Source organism: Rhinopithecus roxellana, chromosome 3, assembly GCF_007565055.1.
Source record: "Rhinopithecus roxellana isolate Shanxi Qingling chromosome 3, ASM756505v1, whole genome shotgun sequence".
NCBI classification, from domain to species: Eukaryota; Metazoa; Chordata; class Mammalia; order Primates; family Cercopithecidae; genus Rhinopithecus; species Rhinopithecus roxellana.
Genome location: NC_044551.1, coordinates 1,724,690 through 1,744,842, shown reverse-complemented (window position 1 = coordinate 1,744,842; position 20,153 = coordinate 1,724,690). Strand labels below are relative to the sequence as shown.

Here is a 20,153-nt window from a genome sequence, read left to right as displayed (position 1 = left end):
GAATGTCTTTATTTTGCCTTCATTTTTGAAAGATAGTTTTGTTAGATATAAGATTCATGCTTGGCAGTTTTGTTTTCCTTTCAGCATTTTGACTGTCTTATCCCATTGTCTCTGGACCTTATTGTTTCTAATAAGTGAGATGTTAATTTTATTGGGGTTCTTATCTAAATGATAAGTTATTTTTCCTTTGCTGCTGATTTTATCTTTGACTTTTAACATTTTGACTCAGATTATGTCTAGATATATATCCCTTTATATTTATCTTTTTTAGAATATGTTGTGCTTCTTAGATGTGTGTATTAATGCTTTGCATCAAATTTAGGAAGTTTTCAGCTATTATTTCTTTGAATATTTTTTTTCTGCTCCTTTTTCTCTCTCTTGTCTTTCTGAAACTCCTGTAATGTGTATGTTGTTGTGCTTAATCATGCCCCATATTTCTCTGATGTGCTATTCATTTTTATTCATTCTTTTAAAAATCTGTTCTTCTGATTGTGTAATCTTTATTAATCTGTCTCTCCAAATTCACTGATTCTGTTTTTCTGTCAGCTTAAACTTTCTGTTGAGGCCTCTGGTGAAGTTATTATACTTTTGAATCCCAGAATTTCCATTTGATTTTTTGAAAACTTTCTGCTTATTAATATTCTCTATTTTATAAATCATTATCACCATATTTTTTCTTAATTCTTTAAACATGGCTTTCATCAGCTCTTTGAACATATTTATAATAGCTGTTTTAGAGTGTTTTTCTGCAAATATAGGCCCTCTCAAAGCAGTTCCTATGACTGCTTTTTATCCTGTGTATGGGTCATACTTTAGTGTTTCTTTTCATGTCTCTTCTTCTCTCCTTCTCGCTCTCTCTGTCTCTCTTGAGACAGAATCTCACTCTGTTGCCCAGGCTGGAGTGCAGTAAAGTGATGTGATCATAGCTCACTGCAGCCTCGAATTTTTGGGCACAGGTGATCCTCCTGCCTTAGCTTCCTGAGTGGTTGTGACAATAGGCCTGCACCACCACACCCAGCTTTTTAAAAAATTATTTTTACTTTTATTTTTTGTAAAGATAGAATCTTGCTTGTGTTACCTAGGCTGGTTTAGAACTGCTGGCCTCAAGTCATCTTCCTGCCTTGGCCTCCCAAAGCGCTGGGACAGGCATGAGCCACTACATCCAGCCAAAATTGGACATTTAAGATAATCTATTATAGCAACTCTGGATGCTGAGTCCCCTGACCCACATGCCCAACTTGGGTTGTTTCTTTGTTTGATAAATTGTGAAGTCTATTTCCCTCACCGTGTGCAGCCTTGTGACCCTGTTTGCAAAATTGTTTTTTTCTTGTTTTTATCTTTAGCCTGGTTTCCAACAGAATACCATTGTTTCAAGACCATTTAGTGGTCAATTATTGATTGGTTAGAAGTTGTGTTTAACCTTCCTGAATCAGAAAGGTTTTTACATTTTACTATTGGATCTGGTGTGGCTTACAGACGATGTTCATTCTTCAGGGAGTTTTGAGTTTGGCCTGCATTTAGCCAGGGACCAGTAACTCAGAAGTTTCCTCTCCAGCATCTCCTTAAAGGACATTGCCTTGGATATACACAGCATTCTTCTGGACCACCAAGATGGACTATAGTTTTAGCCAGGCTCTCTTTGACTATCTATTTGCTAATCTCCTAAGCTTCTGACTAGTCTGCCTCTATTATATCACAGCCATCTGTTACTCTTCACTCATTGCTGACTTTCTGTTCTTGGTATTATCTTTTCTTTTCTTTTAAAGGGTAGCATACATTTTCAGGTGAGTAGTTTCATTATCCTATTTGCTGTCTCTAAAATCTTGGCAGTTCTTCATTTCATTCTGTCTCTTTCAGTCTAAGATGCAGTGTTTCTGAGACAGAGCATTTTCAAAAAACCTTGTGAGTTTACCATGTGTGTCACAGGGATTCATGCCATTAGACAACAGGATCTTTCACAGATCTTTCCACAGGCCCACTTATATTTCTGGCTTCTGCTGAGATGGTTTAATGGGTCCGTGAGTCACATTCCTACTCTTTTCAGCATTAACAAAGGTTTTGCAGCTATGCCCTTGGTCTTCTCTACAAAGCACACTTTTCTTACAGGAATCTCCAAGTTTTACCATCTTTTCCAATCTTGATGGACAGAATTTCCCAAATCATCCTTTTTGCCTAACAGTTCTTTCTTCAATTTATCTTTTTCTCCTCACATTTTACTATAATGCCTAAGAAGAAACCAGGTTGCACTCTCAGTGCTTCACTTGGAAATCACCTCAGCTAAACCTCTAAGTTTAGCGCTTACAAATTCTGCTTTTACACAACTTGCAGGACACATCTAGGTTTTCTGGTATTATATAGCAAGGAATGTCTTTCCTCCAGCTTCTAAAAACATGTTCTGTATTTCCTCTGAGCCCTTGCCAATAATGCCTTTAATGTTCATTTTTTTCACCAACATTCTGTTTATGATGATATATGCATTATCGAAGATGACACAGGTTCTCTCTAATATGCTCCTCCTGAGCCCTCACTGGTAGGATCTTTAACATCCACATTTCTACCAGGTGTCTGTTCAAGACAATCCAGGCTTTCCAGTTCCAAAGCCACTTCTACATTTTTAGGTATTTGTTACAATAGCACCCCACTTTCTGGTACCCAAATCTGTATAGGTTTCCTATGACTGCTATAACCCAGCACAAACTGGGTGGCTTAAAGCAACAGAAATTTATTCTCTCACAGCTGTAGAGACTGGAAGTCCAAAATCAGAATCACTGGGCTAAAATCAAGATATCAGTGGGGCTTGACTCCCTCCAGAGGCCGTAGAGGATAATCTGTTACTTGCCTCTTTCAGCTTCTAGTGGCCACCGGCCTTCCTTGATTTTGGCTGCATCACTTCAACCTCTTCCTTGACTTCACATCACCTTTTCCTCTGTGTGTACATGTGAAATCTTGTTCAGCCTCTTTCTTAAGGATACCTGTGATGGTATTTAAGGCTCAGTGAGATAATTGAAGATAAGCCCCTAATCTCAAAATCCTTAACTTAATCATATTTGCAAAGATCTTTTTTTCCAAATAAAGTTGACATTTACAAGTTGTAGAGATGAAGACATGGATATCTTTTGGTTAGGGTGGATAAGGGGGCATTTTCAGCCTACCACAATAAGTGCGGGAGGGACCTTGACTTTCCACTTAATACCTTTCTGTAATTTTTAACTTTTTTTGCAATGTACGAATATTGCTTTTATGATTTTAAACATGAATTAACATGTTAAAATTAAACATGAATTAACACTAGAAGAACATGCACACATACATACACACATACCTCAGAGTACGAAGTAATTAAAAAGTAGTTTCAAAAGAGATGTTGTATACCTGAGACCATCTAGTTATTATCTCAAAAGAGAGATATATATTTTCTTTAAAAGCCTGACACAGTGGCCAGACGCAGTGGCTCACACCTGTAATCTCAACACTTTGGGAGGCCAAGGTGAGTGGATCACTTGAGGTTAGAAGTTCAAGACCAGCCTGGCCAACAAGGTGAAACCCTATTTCTACTAAAAATACAAAAATTAGCCAGGCGTGGTGGTGCACACCTTTTCCCAGCTACCTGGGAGGCTAAGGCACAAGAATCGATTGAACGTGGGAGACAGAGTTTGCAGTGAGCCAAGATCATGCCACTGAACTCCAGCCTGGGCAACAGAGGGAGACTGTCTCAAAAAAAAAAAATAAAAAACTGACATAATATAAATTTGTGCTAATCATTTTATTATAGGAAGATGAGGAAAGTGTAGCTGTTGTGTTTGTGAATGGCACAAACTAGATAATATCAAAGGTAAGAGAGAAAGATTCAAACTATTTTAGTAGACTAGGATGCTTTATTATAAAAGGAAATATATATATATTTTTAATCTTTAGGTACATACACTATATAGAAATTTATATACTTCCTCTCATTCCATACATTAACATGGACATTTAGGCTTCTTTTAGTATAATGTTACTTTAAAGCCTACTCACCATATCCTTCCTGCCCTACATTCATTCTTTTACTAAACAATACTTTTTAGTATTTACTTCACGTAAGACACTAAGATAGTCTCTGGGAATATGAAGACATATTTCTGTAGTAAAAGCTTTGAAGCAACTTCAACATCCATTAATAGGGTACTGGTGAAATAAATTATAGTACGTTCATACAGTATACTATTACTTAGCTGCTGAAGAGAATGAGGAAGTGTAGTCTACACTGATATGGAACAGTTTCCAAGGACTTGTTGGGAGGGTGGGGGAAAGAAGGCAAAATACAGAGTGTATATAATATATGACCATTTGTGTAACAAAAATATGTATACACACATATTATGTATACATACATATATACATACCTATTAGACTAGACTATTGCTGGAAAATTTCAGAATAAACTAACCAGGGCTGACTCAGGAAAAAATAATAGTACAGGGGTAGAGGAGGGAAACTTATTTTGCATTGTATTTTCGTCTGAGCCTTCTTTATTTTGAACCATATTCATTAATTTCCTGCTGAAAAATAATAAATTATTTTTAGAAGGAAAAACCCTCAAGAAAGTTAGAGTACACTAGGAGAGACTGATATGAAAGAAATAAGCATAATATAGAGTATATTGGGCAGTAATATGTGTGTGAAAGGAAGGAGAAGTCATTTTTCTCTGGGCAGCAGCAGGTGGTGAGACATTGGGAGAGCTCAGGGAGAGCTGCATAGAGGAGGTTGTTTGAGAAGTAGTAACAGTAGTAACAGATTGATCACTTTTTCCCCAACAGTCTGAGGAGGAGCAGCAGCAGCACAGGTATAGATGGAAGATGTAATTATCTCCTGGAACCTGTTAAAATTGTATTTACTACTATAGAGCCCAGTACTAATTATTTGTGTATTTGCTAACTTCATTTCACTAGTGGCTGAGCCACCAACGTTTCTACCTCAGCCTTTCTTGCCTCCTGTCTTTCTGCCTGCCTGCTTTCCCACCTTCCGTCCCCCTTAACTCTTTCTCCCTTTCTTCTCTTCCCACCTTCTTTTTTTTTCTTTCTCCCTTTCATTCTTCCTTTAGTCTTTTTTATTGAGAAGAAACTCATGTATCAACGAATTAAAATTCAGTGCAACTACATTAATTCTTTTTTTATTGGACAAAGATTTATAGATAAATCTAAACTGTGTTTTCAAAAGATATATTTGATGTTACTTAGAGTTGTCTGCTAGCACACATTTACAGTAATATACCCTCAATCTGGGTTCCCTTACATAAGCGACCTTTTTCTAGGTAGCAGAGTTACTTCTTTTGAATGGAGCTGATCCATTATTTAGAAATGATGATGGAAAATGTGCTTTGGATGAGGCCAAGGATTTATGTATGAAGCGTCTCCTTGAGAGATATATCCCTAAACATCAAAAATGCCTGACATCAGGTAAGATTAAACTGCCCTGTTATAACTATTTGTCACATCAGTAAAGTTACAGAAATTTAGTTTAGAATTAAAGAGATTAAATTTATTTTTCTCATGAGTGTTGAGAAAATCCGTTGAATAGTGTCTTTTCTTCATTCTTTTAATAAATCACACTGAGTTGTTTGCAAATGCACAAAGGACTCTAAAAGAAAAAAAGAAAGGTAATACTTTTCTGCAGGTTATACATTGCAAACAATTAAGAAACCTTTTATAAATTTGTTTCTTTTCCCCAAAATCCTTTGACTAAATAACATGATATGATGTAAATTAAATTTGGTTATATCCTTTTCAGTGAAAATGGCCAGGATTATTTATATTAGTTCCCTAAGAATGTTTTCTTATGGCTATACTTTTTGCCTCTCATCCACTGCTCTATTAAATTGAACAACAAAAGAACTTGATCTGTAGTTTTCAATAAAAAATTATGTAAACATAATTTAAATACATGACATATTATTTATACTCTCTAATACATTTGTTACATTTTTTGGTAACAACTCTACATTCATCTGCTCCGAACTCTGCAATGACTCTCCCTTTAATCTAGAAGAAAAGCCAGTATCCTTTACAATAGCCTAGAAGTTCCTGTATCAGCTGGCCACCCTACTGGTTAACCCCTTTTACTAGTACTTTCTACCACCATTACTCAACTTCAGTCATGCTGGCCTCCTTGCTTTTCCTCAGATATGCCTCCCCAGCCTCCTTCAAGTCTTAGTTCAAATGTCACCTTTTCAACGAGGCCTAGACCACCCTATTTAATACTGTAACTGCCCCCTTCTTACCCTCACTATATTAGTTATCTATCAGTATGTAACAATGAATTCTAATACTTAGCAGCTTAAAACAAACATGTTTTGTCTCACATCGCTTCAGAAGGTCAGGATTCTGGGAGCAGTTTAACTGAGTGGTTCTAGATGAGTGTCACAGGTTGTAGTCATCTCAAGTTGCAACTAGGACATTGCAGCTAGGACAGGAAGATCCATTTTCAAACTCACAAATGATTGTTGGCAGGCCTCAGATCATTGCTGGCTGTTGGCTGAAGGCTTTAGCTACTTGCCACATTAGCTTCTCCATAAGGCTGCTGACAACCTGGCAGCTATCTCAGAGCAGGTGACCTAAGAGAAAGAGAATATACCTAAGACAGAAGCCAGTCTTTTCATAACCTAATCTCAAAAGTGATATGTCATCACTTGTGCCATATTCTGTTTGTTAGAAGTGAGTCACTAAGTCTGGCCCACACTCAAAGGTAGCAGAATTAAGCTCCACCTCTTAAAGGAAGGAGTTTCACAAAATCTATGGATATATTTTTAGAATCATTATACACACTCCATTCCCTCTGACCCTGCTCTGCTTGGACATTCCCCATAGCACTTATCACCTAACACATTAGACAGTTGACTTATTTTTCATTTTCTGTCTTTTTCCTCCAGAATCTAAGCTCCATGAAGGAAAGGATCTTTGTTTTATCTACTGATTAATATTAAAGTGTCTTATACATAGCATGCATTCAGCGAATATTTATTGAATAAATATTGTCAGTCCTCTGAAACAAAAACAAAAACAAATTCTTTCCATTCAACAGATCAATATGTGCTTTATTGCCATTTATGAAACTATAGTTTAATAAAAAATTTCCCCAACAGATATTTTCTCCCAAAGGCTTTTATATATTATTATCTTTAACAACAAAGGGTTCTACGTTTGTAGTTCTCACTTTGTGCGCTGGAAACTTTAGTCTGAAAATCCTTCTAACCATGAAGTGAGTGGGCCTCCCTGCATGTCCTGTAGTTCTCCCTTAATAGAACAAAACTTAGGCTGGCAGTAGAAACCTATCCTCTGCTAAAGCTCTGTGTCTTCCTGGGGACAAATAATACAGCTGTGGCTGTTGTCACTTCTTTGATACAAATATAAATTCAAAGTTCTTTGACAGCAAGTAATCAACCTAAGGCTGAAAAGGGAGCTTCTTGACAGAACAACTCGAGAATTAAAGGAAAAACTGAAGATCCAGACCTTAGAAAGGTCAAGAATAAAAGGAACTCCAGGGATCTAGGCAGCAGGAACCAATGGTATCTCTCTTCAGAGAGCTGCCTCTGAGGATATGTGCTGGGCAGGCAAAACAACAGATGCTCTCTAACCCACCTCCACTGGAATTTATTTTCTGTGGAGAGTGATTCATTCATTCATTCATTCTATCAGGGTTGCTATGTGTCAAACACTAAATAGTGCTACAGCCTAATAATACAAGATGAATAAGAAACAGGGATAGCAAGCAATTACGATGAAGAACGTGATAAAAGAATGCTCAGGCCCTATGAGAGTACATAACAAAGACACATAACCCAGCCTCCTTCATGTCCAAGAGGATAACAGGGCAGATATTACATATCTATCTTGGTTAATGATTAAATGTCAACACAAACACTTTGGTAAGTCTATTAGAAAAGATCTTTTCCTGATCTAAATGGTTTTAAATGAAATTTAAAGTACATCTCTGTATCAGTTTTTTCTCAGGCTGCTAATAAAGACATACCTGAGACTGGGTAATTTATAAAGGAAAGAGGTTTACTTGACTCACAGTTCCACAGGACTAGGGAGGCCTAAGGAAACTTACAATCGTGGCTGAAGGGGAAGCAAACACATCCTTCTTCACATGGCAGCAGCAAGGATAAGTGCAGGGGAACAGCCCTTTATAAAACAATCAGATGTTTTGAGACTTATTCACTATCAGGAGAACAGCATGGGAAAAATCTGCCCCCATGATTCAATTACCTCCCACTGGGTTCCTCCCATGACACATGGGGATTATGGGAGATATAATTCAAGAAAGATTTGGATGAGGACACAGCCAAACTATATCAATCTTCCCAGCTGCATTCTATTTAATATAAAACAGTTCTTCCAATTATTGTTGGGTGTGTCTGTAACTGAAAATTAGGTGCAACTGAGCAATCTAACAACCAGTCATGAGACTAGTTTTTCTTTAGGGTTAATGGATCTATTTATTATTTTATGGCCACTTATTTTATAAATAATATACTTGATCAAGAAATGCAGTTGTCTGAATGCTATTGACTGAGAACTAAGTCCTGGATCAAAATATTCTACTTTTATAGTAAAGAGAAAACTTCATTGATAATTGAAGGCTACCAGGAGTAATTAATTAGTGGTTCATTAGAGCAAAAGACTTCCTTCCAAGTAGCCAAATTGCATGAGAAATGAGACAGACAGTAACTTGTTGAAGTCAGGTCTGTAAAAGCACATTGAGATAAATTATTAAAACAATCATATTAACATTTTAAGCTATATGGAAAATTGCAAATAAACTATTAAGTTGGAGGCAAAAGTATATTTTTAAATTATTGCTTTGATAATCTGCTTAACTGCTTGACTTCTCTATTTTAAATAATTACAACATGCATTGTTTTGCTCTTCTGGGAATGCTTGCTACAGCATTCTAGTCCTTTCTCCAAATCCAGAATCCCCTGTTGGCCAGTGCCCACTTTTAATCTATTCCTACCCAGTGAAATTTATTTCATGTAAAGGAATTCCAAACATTTCTCCATGGTACTAAGCTCCCACTCTTTCTTTGTGAGAGAATTTACTAAGATGGGTTGCATTATCATGTCTCACTAGATGGTTTGAATATTTCTTAAGTTTGAACTTTCAAATTCCAGGATTAATTATCAGCCTACTTTTCAATATGAATGCAAAATTAGGTTAATTAAGAATATTTGTATGTAAATAGAGGTTATTATTTCACTTAAATAAAGAAAATATTCATTTTTAAATTCCAGATGGAGAGCTTTCAAGTCTGGGAATGATGAATAAAGAACTTTCCTCATATAAAATATATTTGCTGCTTTTCTAGCTTAAAGTAAAATATATCTACTTTGATGTAGGACAAAGTTCAGTCCTAACTTTATAGCCTCAAAGGCTATAAAGCTTATAGGGTGAATTAACATTTCTAATTTTCTTATCTGTAAACTTGGGTTTATAATATCTATGCCTCTGTTTACCTATGGGATTGTTAGTGTGACTACTGAAGTTAATATATGTAAATATCTCAACACAGTACCCAGTACCTTATGGGAACTCAGAGTGGCAGAGGGAAAATAATATAGCTATATCACCAAATATCACCACCTCAGAATTTATACCTGGGTATTAAGTTGGTTGTATTAGGGAATGTAAAGTCTTAAAACTGAGAGAAAATAAAGCCCTGTTCTTCCTTCCAGATTCTCTTAGGAACCATGTCCCTTGCAGGGTGGTTTCTGGAAAATATGATTTTTCTACTCTTTTATTTAAGATCAAAGGTTTGGAGAAGGTATAGTGTCCTTTTGCTCTTAGAAAATGATAATAATAATGAAGCACTTTCTCTATACCTAGGATTCATGTAAGCACTTTACATGGATTATATAATTTAATCTTCACCATTCTATAAGGTTGAAACTTATATTGGCTTTCATTTATGGGCATTTTATGGAGGCAGAGACATTAAGAAATTTGCTCAAGGTCAGCCAGCTGGTAAGCAGATGAGAATCAAGACTGAAACTCTGGAGTGAGTCCCCAGCGACGGTGCTCCAAAGGAATAGCACCTTTTTGCTTGGTAAAAAGACATTATCTTTGACTTTTTTCACCTGTATAAGGTGAATGAATCAATGTCAGACTTCATTATGCAGCTCATAATTTGATTGCTATCATGAAAATTGTCCCCAAGAAATAAATTAAATTGCTCTGTTTTCGAATTACATCCTCATTAAAATATTTTACATTTCTAGCTTATATTTAGAGAAATTTGTGTTATGTATCACATCTAAGATGTTCATTAATTTATTCCTTCCTCTGTCAAATATTCTTTGAATATTTCCTGTGTGTAAGTCATTGTTTCTAGGTTTTTATCTTTTGTAGCCAAATGCATATATAGGTAACTTTAATGCTACTTTCAGTATGTAAAGGAGGCTATGAAAGAGATACTAAAATAATTCCTTTTATTATCAACTTAGGCTTTTTAAAAATAATCTTTTCCCCCCGTACATTCATAAGATGATTGGCCTTTTCCACCTGTGTATGTTTTACTTTGAAGAGAATGCAGCATTCAATTAGGACCTTATTAAGCAGACATATTAGGAGATGATAATCTAATTAATTATAAAATAATTTTTTACTTTATAAAAGTAGCTTGCACACAGTTACATAATCTATTGAATGAAGAGGTCGTATCTGGATATATCTGTGGGGAAAATAAATACTGAGTTTAGTGCCAATCTTTAGTATTAGTTATTTTGTTAGATCTGTTTTGCTTTCGCTATATAAATGTTTTAGCTCTCTTAAGATAGTATTTGATTTCTAATATGGGAATTATAGGAATGTTATATGTGCCAATTTTTTTTTTTTTTTTTTTTTTGAGACGGAGTCTCGCTCTGTCGCCCAGGCTGGAGTGCAGTGGCCGGATCTCAGCTCACTGCAAGCTCCGCCTCCCGGGTTTACGCCATTCCCCTGCCTCAGCCTCCCGAGTAGCTGGGACTACAGGCGCCTGCCACCTCGCCCGGCTAGTTTTTTGTATTTTTTAGTAGAGACGGGGTTTCACCGTGTTAGCCAGGATGGTCTCGATCTCCTGACCTCGTGATCCGCCTGTCTCGGCCTCCCAAAGTGCTGGGATTACAGGCTTGAGCCACCGCACCCGGCTATATGTGCCAACTTTAATATAAAATGTTTGCATAATTTCACTTATTCCACTTGGTTTTCTCATGGCAAAGGACTGGTAGGTTTTAGAAGTCTAAAGTCTAACCACTATAAGCTGTTTTCAATGATTTTCTCTTTTTGTTCACAGCTCAAAGGAGTAGCATTGACCCACTAGACATAGAGGATGTATACCAACACAAGGTATATCTATGTTTAGTAATAAACATTTTTATAGGGATATAACTTCTGGTTGTTTTATAGATTATCAAAGGGAAGAGAAAGACTGCTGAAGCTTTAGTAATAGTGACTTTTCATTTGCTTCTGAGACACTAGAATAATTGCATGAGAATCAGAGGGTTCTGGGCTGTTAGTTTGTAGCATATCTGGGCACACTAATATATTCGTAACCATTTTCTTCCTCCTCCTCTTTATGGAGTCTAAGGTTTATCAACCATGTCTAATTTCCTGTGGCCTAAGCACAGTACAGGGAGTCAAAGGTATTAGCCCATCCCTTCAAACTTTACATGGTGGGCAGTTACTCTTCATCTGGTACTTGAATTGTGGTGAATGAGAGGAAGCTGTGTTCCTGTTTTAATCTTAGCAGCCCATAATAATTTTTTCATACAGACCAGTTGAAGAGCATATCTGTCTTCCTGTTTTTAAGTCAGTTTTTCTGCTTCTATCTCATAGTTCTCCCAGATACCAGAAGAAGAAACCCCTAATTCTAGCTCCGCCTATATAACAATTGGGAGAGGAGAGTGTTTCTGAAGCATCTGTGCAAAGCTTCGTTGTAAAGTTTAGAGTCTGACTACTGGAATCTTCTTTCTTTGATTTTCTCTTTTTGTTTACAGCTCAAAGGAATAGCGCCAACCCACTAGACACAGAAGATGTACACCAGCAGAGTTTCCTTGTAAAGGAAACTTTGATCTGATTACTTTAAAAGCCTATACAAATTAAGTAGATTAAAATTTTTTATTATGTTTAATAAGATTAGTAGTGCTAAAATACTGGCAAGAAGGAATTAAAATCTGCAGTAGAAAATAAAGATTAGTATACATGCAGAGTCTAACTCTATTACATTTGCCTTTCTTCTATTAGTCTATGTTTCCCAAATATCAGGTTGGCTATATCCCAGCAGGATCTGTGGTTAGATTCAATTAGAAATAATAGTTTGAATCAAATAATAGTTGATTTATCAATAATCCAGATTGAGTTGATATAGTACTACAGCTGAAATTTAAAGCTAACTATATATTTTTTTCTATAGAAACCAAAATTCAGTTCTAAAAGTCACATTTGGCATGTTTATAATGAAAATTCGAACAGACAGAAGCTGGAACATGTAAAAGTCAATAAAGGAAGCAAAGAGAGTTTATTTATAAATAAAGAAGATGTATATGAATATTACCAAAAAGATCCCCAAAACACAAAATTTGGTAAATCCAAGCATACACAATCAACTCTTAACCAGATATACTCTACAGGACTCAGAAAGGGCAACCTCCATAACGTCAAAGATCCCAACACAAATGTGCCAAAAGGTATAGGAAGAAAAAAAACACAACGTAAAAGGACTCAAGTAGATGATGTAGACTGTAATCCAAGAAAGACACTAGCTGTCTCTCCTTCCAGGAGAATAAACAGATTGGTTACCTATCAGCAGTGTATTCTAGAAACCCTTAATGACCTTCCAGAAGAATCGTGTGAACCTTCCAGCTTAACTCTGTCAAGCCTGAAAAATGGATTAGATAACAGTACTGAGGCTTGTTCGGTTTCCAAAGAGACACACATCCAGAACCTGGATTTATCAGATAGTCAAGAAGTTCAGTGCTTGGAATTAGAATCTGTTGACCAAACTGAAGCTGTTTCTTTCCCAGGACTTTCATTACATAAAGAAATCACGTTACCACTAGTTACTACAGATAAGCAGCCTCACGCTCTCCAGGAACAACACCATGTACTTTATAAATCTTATGAAAACAGTAACTTGGTCCAAAAAGATGAGAGATTTAACAAATGGGAAAATTCTTTCCTATCCTTTGTAAAGGGAAATTCTGATAATGATGATGATGATTGCTGTACCTCTGAGAAGGCTATAACATCTAAAAAGGTGATGTGTTCTACAGGCTGCAAAAAACACTGTAATTTTAAGGAGAGTTTAACAAATAGAAAAGAAAAGGATTTTCAACAGTTTTTAGTTTCTGAAGATCATTTTTCACAGGAAAATGAGTTACAAGCAGTCAGCCTAACCACACTTCCAGAACAGGAAGCTGTTAATTTTTCTCATTCAGATAATGCAGTTGTTTCTGAACATGTTGCAAATTATGAACAATGCATATTTGGACCTTCTTTTGATCACTCACATGGCAATCCTGAGCAAAATTCCCTGGCTTGTATGAGAACACTTCCGACACATGAGGTTTCAAAGTTGACTAACCATGTGGAGCTATTCAAAAAGCCACAGGATTATATTCCCAGAGAACCAACTTTTTTAATGAAGCAAGCAGATACACATATTGTGGAAGAGGTGGCAAAGAATTGTGACACTGAAAGGAATTACGCTGACAGAGACAAAAAAATAATTTATTCAAATGAGCCTTTATCCATAGTTGTTCATTCTCAAGTAATAGAAACAACTAAAGTTGAAAAAAGGAGACAAAACCATCTGGAAAGTGAGACTATACATGATATAGATTCTCATTCCACTGACAATATGAATAAAGAATTGGCCAACATCTCACAACTTAGTCAAAGAGAAAAGAAGGAAATTTCTCACAAACCAGGTATTAGTAATATTGCTTAATCTGTACACATTTCCTATAGATTTACTTATTTTTATAGAAATTTCCAACTGAATTGTATTCAACCAATGGCCAAACTGAGAAGAATGAGGATTTTGAGATGCCACTAAGCCTAGTAGTTAAGTAATAGTGATTACTTTTGAAGTCAAAACAATGTTATCAAAGATGGTTGCTAAGCTGATATTGACTGATGGTAATGAACAGTATTTTTTAAATATAATTATTATTATACTTTAAGTTCTGGGATACATGTGTAGAACCTGCAGATTTGTTACATAGATATATACGTGCCATGGTGGTTTGCTACACCCATCAACCCATCGTCTAACATTAGGTATTTCTCCTAATGCTGTCCCTCCAGAAGCCCCCCACCCCCCAACAGGCCCCAGTGTATGATGTCCCCCTCCCCATGTGTTCTCATTGTTCAATTCCCACTTATGAGTGAGAACATGTGGTGTTTGGTTTTCTGTTCCTATGTTAGCTCACTGAGAATGATGGTTTCCAGCTTCATCCATGTCCCTGAAAAGGACGTGAACTCATCCTTTTTTATGGCTGCATGGTATTCCATGGTATATATGTGCCACATTTTTTTAACCAGTCTATCATTGATGAGCATTTGGGTTGGTTTCAGGTCTTTGCTATTGTGAACAGTGCCACAATAAACATACATGTACATGTGTCTTTATAGTAGAATGATTTTTGGGTATATACCCAGTAATGGGATTGCTGGGTCAAATGGTATTTCTGGTTCTAGATCCTTGAGGAATCACCATATTCCACAATGGTTGAACTAATTTACACTCCCAACAACAGTGTAAAAGCATTCCTATTTCTCCACATCCTCTCCAGCATCTGTTGTTTCCTGACTTTTTAATGATCGCCTTTCTAACTGGCATGAGGTGATATCTCATTGTGGCTTTGATTTGCGTTTCCCTAATGACCAGTGATGATGAGCTTTTTATCATATGTTTTTTGGCCGCATAAATGTCTTATTTTGAGAAGTGTCTGTTCATATCCTTTGCCTACTTTTTGATGGGGTTTTCTTCTTGTGAATTTGTTTAAGTTCCTTGTAAATTCTGGATATTAGCCCTTTGTCAGATGGATAGATCGCAAAAATTTTCTTCTATTCGGTAGGTTGCCTGTTCACTCTGATGATACTTTCTTTTGCTGTGCAGAAGCTCTTTACTTTAATTAGATCCCATTTGTCTATTTTGGATTTTGTTGCCATTGCTTTTGGTGTTTTAGTCATGAAGTATTTGCCCATGCCTATGTCCTGAATGGTATTGCCTAGGTTTTCTTCTAGGGATTTCATGGTTTGGGGTATTATGTTTATAAGTCTTTAATCCATCTTGAGTTAATTTTTATCTAAGGTGTAAGGAAGGGGTCAAGTTTCAGTTTTCTGCATATGGCTAGCCTCTTTTCCCATCACCATTTATTAAATAGGGAATCCTTTTCCCATTGATTGAATAAACAGTATTTCTATCACTCTTTCTGTTGCTTTTTAATATAGTACTTATTTAGCATCAGGAAACCTAACAATATTTTGATAGCAGGAAATTGTTAGGTCTATTCATTTCAACTATCTACTGTATTCCCATCAGAGCTGCAACCAGCAAACTTTTTGTCTGTTACATAAAAACATTTTTAAAAGCTTCCATTTCCTTAAACAGTCCAGCATGGAACAGAAACTTTAAAAAGTTAGAAATTCTGGCCAGGCGCGGTGGCTCAAGCCTGTAATCCCAGCACTTTGGGAGGCCGAGACGGGCAGATCATGAGGTCAGGAGATCGAGACCATCCTGGCTAACCCGGTGAAACCCCGTCTCTACTAAAAAATACAAAAAACTAGCCGGGCGAGGTGGCAGGCGCCTGGGTTCCAGCTACTCAGGAGGCTGAGGCAGGAGAATGGCCTAAACCCGGGAGGCGGAGCTTGTAGTGAGCTGAGATCTGGCCACTGCACTCCAGCCTGGGCGACAAAGCGAGACACTGTCTCAAAAAAAAAAAAAAAAAAAAAAGTTAGAAATTCTATTTTCTGGTTGTATAACCAGGTAGGAGAACAACAACACTGATATTGTAAAATGTTTGTTTCAGATGAGGAATTAACTAATAACATCAGTGGAGATGGAATAACTATAAGAAATTGTGAGGAGATAAAAGAAAAAACGGAGTCAGAAATGCACATGCCTGCTAATAGCCAAGAACACAAAACAGTTCAGAATTTTGGAAAAAAACAAAGTTTCTTAAAAACGACCTGCAACCTAGGTTTGTATTCCTATAATTGTATAGGTTAAAGTTTACAAAATCAAGCACAGCAATTCAGTCTACTTCATGGAATTTCTAAACTTTCAGATATATTGTTTCTTTTTGTGGTTATTCACTGACTTATATGACTATTTCAGCGATATTTGTTGTTAAGGCACCACTTGAGAATCCGATAATCTTTAAATATATTCATGTCATACTTCTGTCTATGACTTCTAATTTATCATATTAGAGGAGATAAGGTAAACTGCAGACACAGCAAGAATATTCAGTGGGGACAGCAGGCATGAAATGTGTCAGATTCTTTAGATACTTCCATTCAGCCCTTTTAACATAAGGGAAATCAAAGAAACATAGCCATTATTTTGTTTTGTGTCAGATGAATGAACTGTGTGTGTTTCACAGTATGGACAAGCTAAGCATCCTTTGATAGTTCTTGGAGATAGTTCTGCCATAAACAATAGGCTGGACCACTTCAGGTTAAACATTATTCACTGTTGATTTATATACTGTCAAGAGGTAGGAAGAACACTGAATTAGGCATTCTCTATGATTATTCTTTCATTTTCCCCCCTCTCATGTAAACTGAAATCCTTCTTATACATACTTCCTATAGTGGGTTGAATGCTAGCCCCCCAAAACATGCCCTGTCCTAATCCCTGTAGTTTTCGACTATTACCTTATACAGTAAAAGCATGACTGTTACCTTCTCCAAGTTAAGAACCCTAAGATAAGGAGAGCATCCTGGATTATCCAGGTGGGCCCTAAATCTAATTACTGTGTCCTTATGAGAGAAAGAAAGGGAGATTTGAAACATACAGAAGAGATGATGAGATGAAGGCAAAGGAGCAATGTAGCCACAGCCAAGGAAGCCAAGAAATGCTGACCGCCATCAGAAGTTAGAAGAGGCACAGCAAGATTCTCTCCTAGAGCTTCCACAGGGAGTACAGCCCCGTTGACACTTTGATTTTGGATTTCTGGTTTCCAAATTATGAGAGAACACATTCTGTTGTTTTAAGTCACCCAGTTTGTGGTAATTTGTTACAGCTACCACAGGAAACTTCACACCTCTCTAGCAGCACTTAATCATATTTAAATGTAATTTTTAAGATGTCTATTATTCCACCAGACTGTAAGCCACTTGAGCAGAGAATTGAACTGTTCCAAAGGTAAGAATTTTAGATAGTGGCATCTGGGATTCCCTAAAACAATGGCAGGCTTACCTCCTGCTGATCACCTGACAGTGAATTCAACTATGTCCGAGTTCTGCCACATTCCCCTCACACTCCACAGATTTCCAGTTAGGATTTTAGTTTTCCTCACTAAAATATGAATGAACAGATAGTCAAAGATTGACAAGTATTTGCAGAAAACATCAATGTGAAAGATATCAAAGTAAACTAAGCAGACCAAAGGAACCCAGAAGAAACAGAAACTATACAAGAATCAAGAAACATCTACATTTTTTTTTTCCAAAAAGGTATAAACGAGGAAATAATAAGAGAACAATACAGAGCTTTTAGTTGTTTAAAACAGAAATTTAAATAAATAGATAATATATAGATATCTGTAGCAGGGTTACAAGGCAAAGCTTTACAAGTCTACTAAGGACAAAAAAAGAAAAAGCTGAAAATAGGAGAGAAAAGATAAGAAAATTAAAGATCACTCTAGGAAATCCAGGGAGAACAGCGGGTGAACAGTAGAACAAATCATTAAAGAAAGAATACAAGAAATGAGATAGGCATTTCCATATTGAAAGTACCACTTAGTGTCTGTACAGTGAACAAGGCACCTCACTGAAATTTCAGAACAGGAATAAAGAGAAGATCCTGAAAGCTTCCGAGAAGAAAACACTGGTCACATAAAAATGGAGAGAAATTTTAAGTATTTAATAGCATTATGCTTATTAATAGTAACATCAGATTCCAAACTACAGAGGAGTTTTTGAAGAGGTTTAGCATTCCTTTTGAATTTCTGTCAGATTTTGTTATTTTAAATTTTTAGTCAATGCTGTACAAACTTATGATGTTAGTAACACTGAGAAGTTTTTGAATTTTTCCTCCAAAATGTGTATTACATGGCTACCTTCTTTGCTGCAAACACACCAGAAACAAGAATTTATACCATCCACAGTAAGAATTATTTGAGAATTGTTGTTGTTGTTGTTGTTGTTTGAGACAGGGTCTTGTCTGTCACGCAGGCCAGAGAGCAGTGGCACGATCACAGTTCACTGCAACCTTGACCTCCCAGGCTCACATGCTTCTCCCACCCCAGCATCCCTCAGTAGCTGTGACTACATGCCACCAAACCCAGCTAATTTTTAAAATTTTTTTAAGAAATGGGATCTCCCTATGTTGCCCAGACTAGTCTCAAACTCCTCTGGCTTCAGCCTCCCAAAGTGCAAGGATTACAAGTGTGAGGCACTGTGCCCAGCTGGGAGAGATTTTTCTATTCATACTTGCAGTCTGCAGTCCCGCAGTCTTAGATATAATTTTCAAATATATTCTCATATATATATATGTTTTTAATTCTTCCAATAAAGATTTTTGGATTGCTAATCTCTAAAGAGCAATATGTTTTTGTCTGGGTGCCAGTCGAAGAGATAAATGAGACTGTCATTCTTCCCTGTTATTCATATAACCCAAGAATCCATTTTTTAGAGAACAGTTCTCTAATCTTTTTATCTCTTGCCCTGAAACCATATACATGGTTGATGACATTTAGGAAGTAGAGCAAGAAGATTATCCCAAAGTTTAATGCAGTGGTTCTCAAACCTTAGTTTGCATCAGAATTACCTGAAAAGCTTGTTAAAACACAGATTGCTGGGCCCTACCCTCAAAGAATCTGATTCAGTAGGTGTGTTAGTTGTCTCTATTACACACTTACTATCTCATACTTTCTGTAGGTCAGGAATCGGGCATGGCTTAGTTGGGACCTCTAACAGGATTGTTCATAGGCAGCAAAGTGTTGGCCAGGACTGGGGTCTCATCTGAAGGCTCTGCTAGGGAAGGATACACTTTCAAGCTTATATGATTGTTGGCAGAATTCAATTTCTTAAGGATGGTTGGCTGAGGGCCTCAGTTCCTCACTGGTGATTGGCTGGTGGCCATCCTCAGTTTCTTGCTGGGTGGGCTTCTCCAACATGGCTACTTGCATCATCAAAGCATACAAGCTGAAGGCAATACAGCAAGTCTGCTAGCAGGACAGAAAATGTTACAATCTCTTAACCTAATCAGTTAAATGAAATACCCTCAGTGTTGAAATATTCTATTGGTTAGAAGCACGCTATTCAAGAGAAGAAGAGTACACAAAGTCATAAATACCAGATGGTGAGGATCATTAGGAGCCATTTTAGTCTGTCCTCCAGAGTAAGTTTGGAGTAGACTGGGGAATTTGCATTTCTAACAAGTTTCCTCCGTGGTGCTGATACCACTGATTTAACAAATATTTTCTGTTTCATCACCCTATCCATTTATTTTGCTTTGCATCTCAATCTGAAGCTTCTCTAATGCAGTTTCTTTGTTTCTTTTCTTTTTCTTTTTTTTTTTTTTTTTTTTTTTTTTTTGAGACGGAGTCTATCTCTGTCTCCCAGGCTGGAGTGCAGTGGCTCAATCTTGGTTCAGGGCAACTTCCACATCCCAGGTTCTAGTGATTCTCCTCCCTCAGTCTCCACAGTAGCTGTGATTATAGGCATCCACCACCATGCCAGGCTAATTTTTGTATTTTTAGTAGAATGCTCGGATTACAGACATGAGCCACTGTGCCTGGCCCTGATGCAGTTTCTATAGAAAACAAACCTTCAGGTTCCTGGCTTTGGGTTGGAGATCTGGGATAAGAGGAGTGGTTGCTAGTCAGTTGAGGGATGGGGAAGGAAACTCAGAGTCCCAACTTTTCTATGTAAAAGATCTTATATAAAAGATATTAATCAACTGCC

At 36.8% G+C, this 20,153-nt stretch overlaps 1 protein-coding gene across 2 annotated transcripts in view; it reads left to right on the top strand.

Moving 5' to 3' along the window:
- Positions 1-20,153, top strand: part of ANKRD31 (ankyrin repeat domain 31) — a 200,973-nt gene that overhangs the window by 105,926 nt on the left and 74,894 nt on the right. The window contains exons 12-15 of one of the 2 annotated variants that reach the window (XM_030927265.1): positions 5,294-5,438; positions 11,308-11,360; positions 12,427-13,942; positions 16,049-16,219. In XM_030927265.1, coding sequence (XP_030783125.1) covers positions 5,294-5,438; positions 11,308-11,360; positions 12,427-13,942; positions 16,049-16,219 — 1,885 coding nt within the window. The remainder of the gene's footprint in view (positions 1-5,293; positions 5,439-11,307; positions 11,361-12,426; positions 13,943-16,048; positions 16,220-20,153) is intronic. The other variant, XM_030927266.1, reaches the window with a different exon arrangement.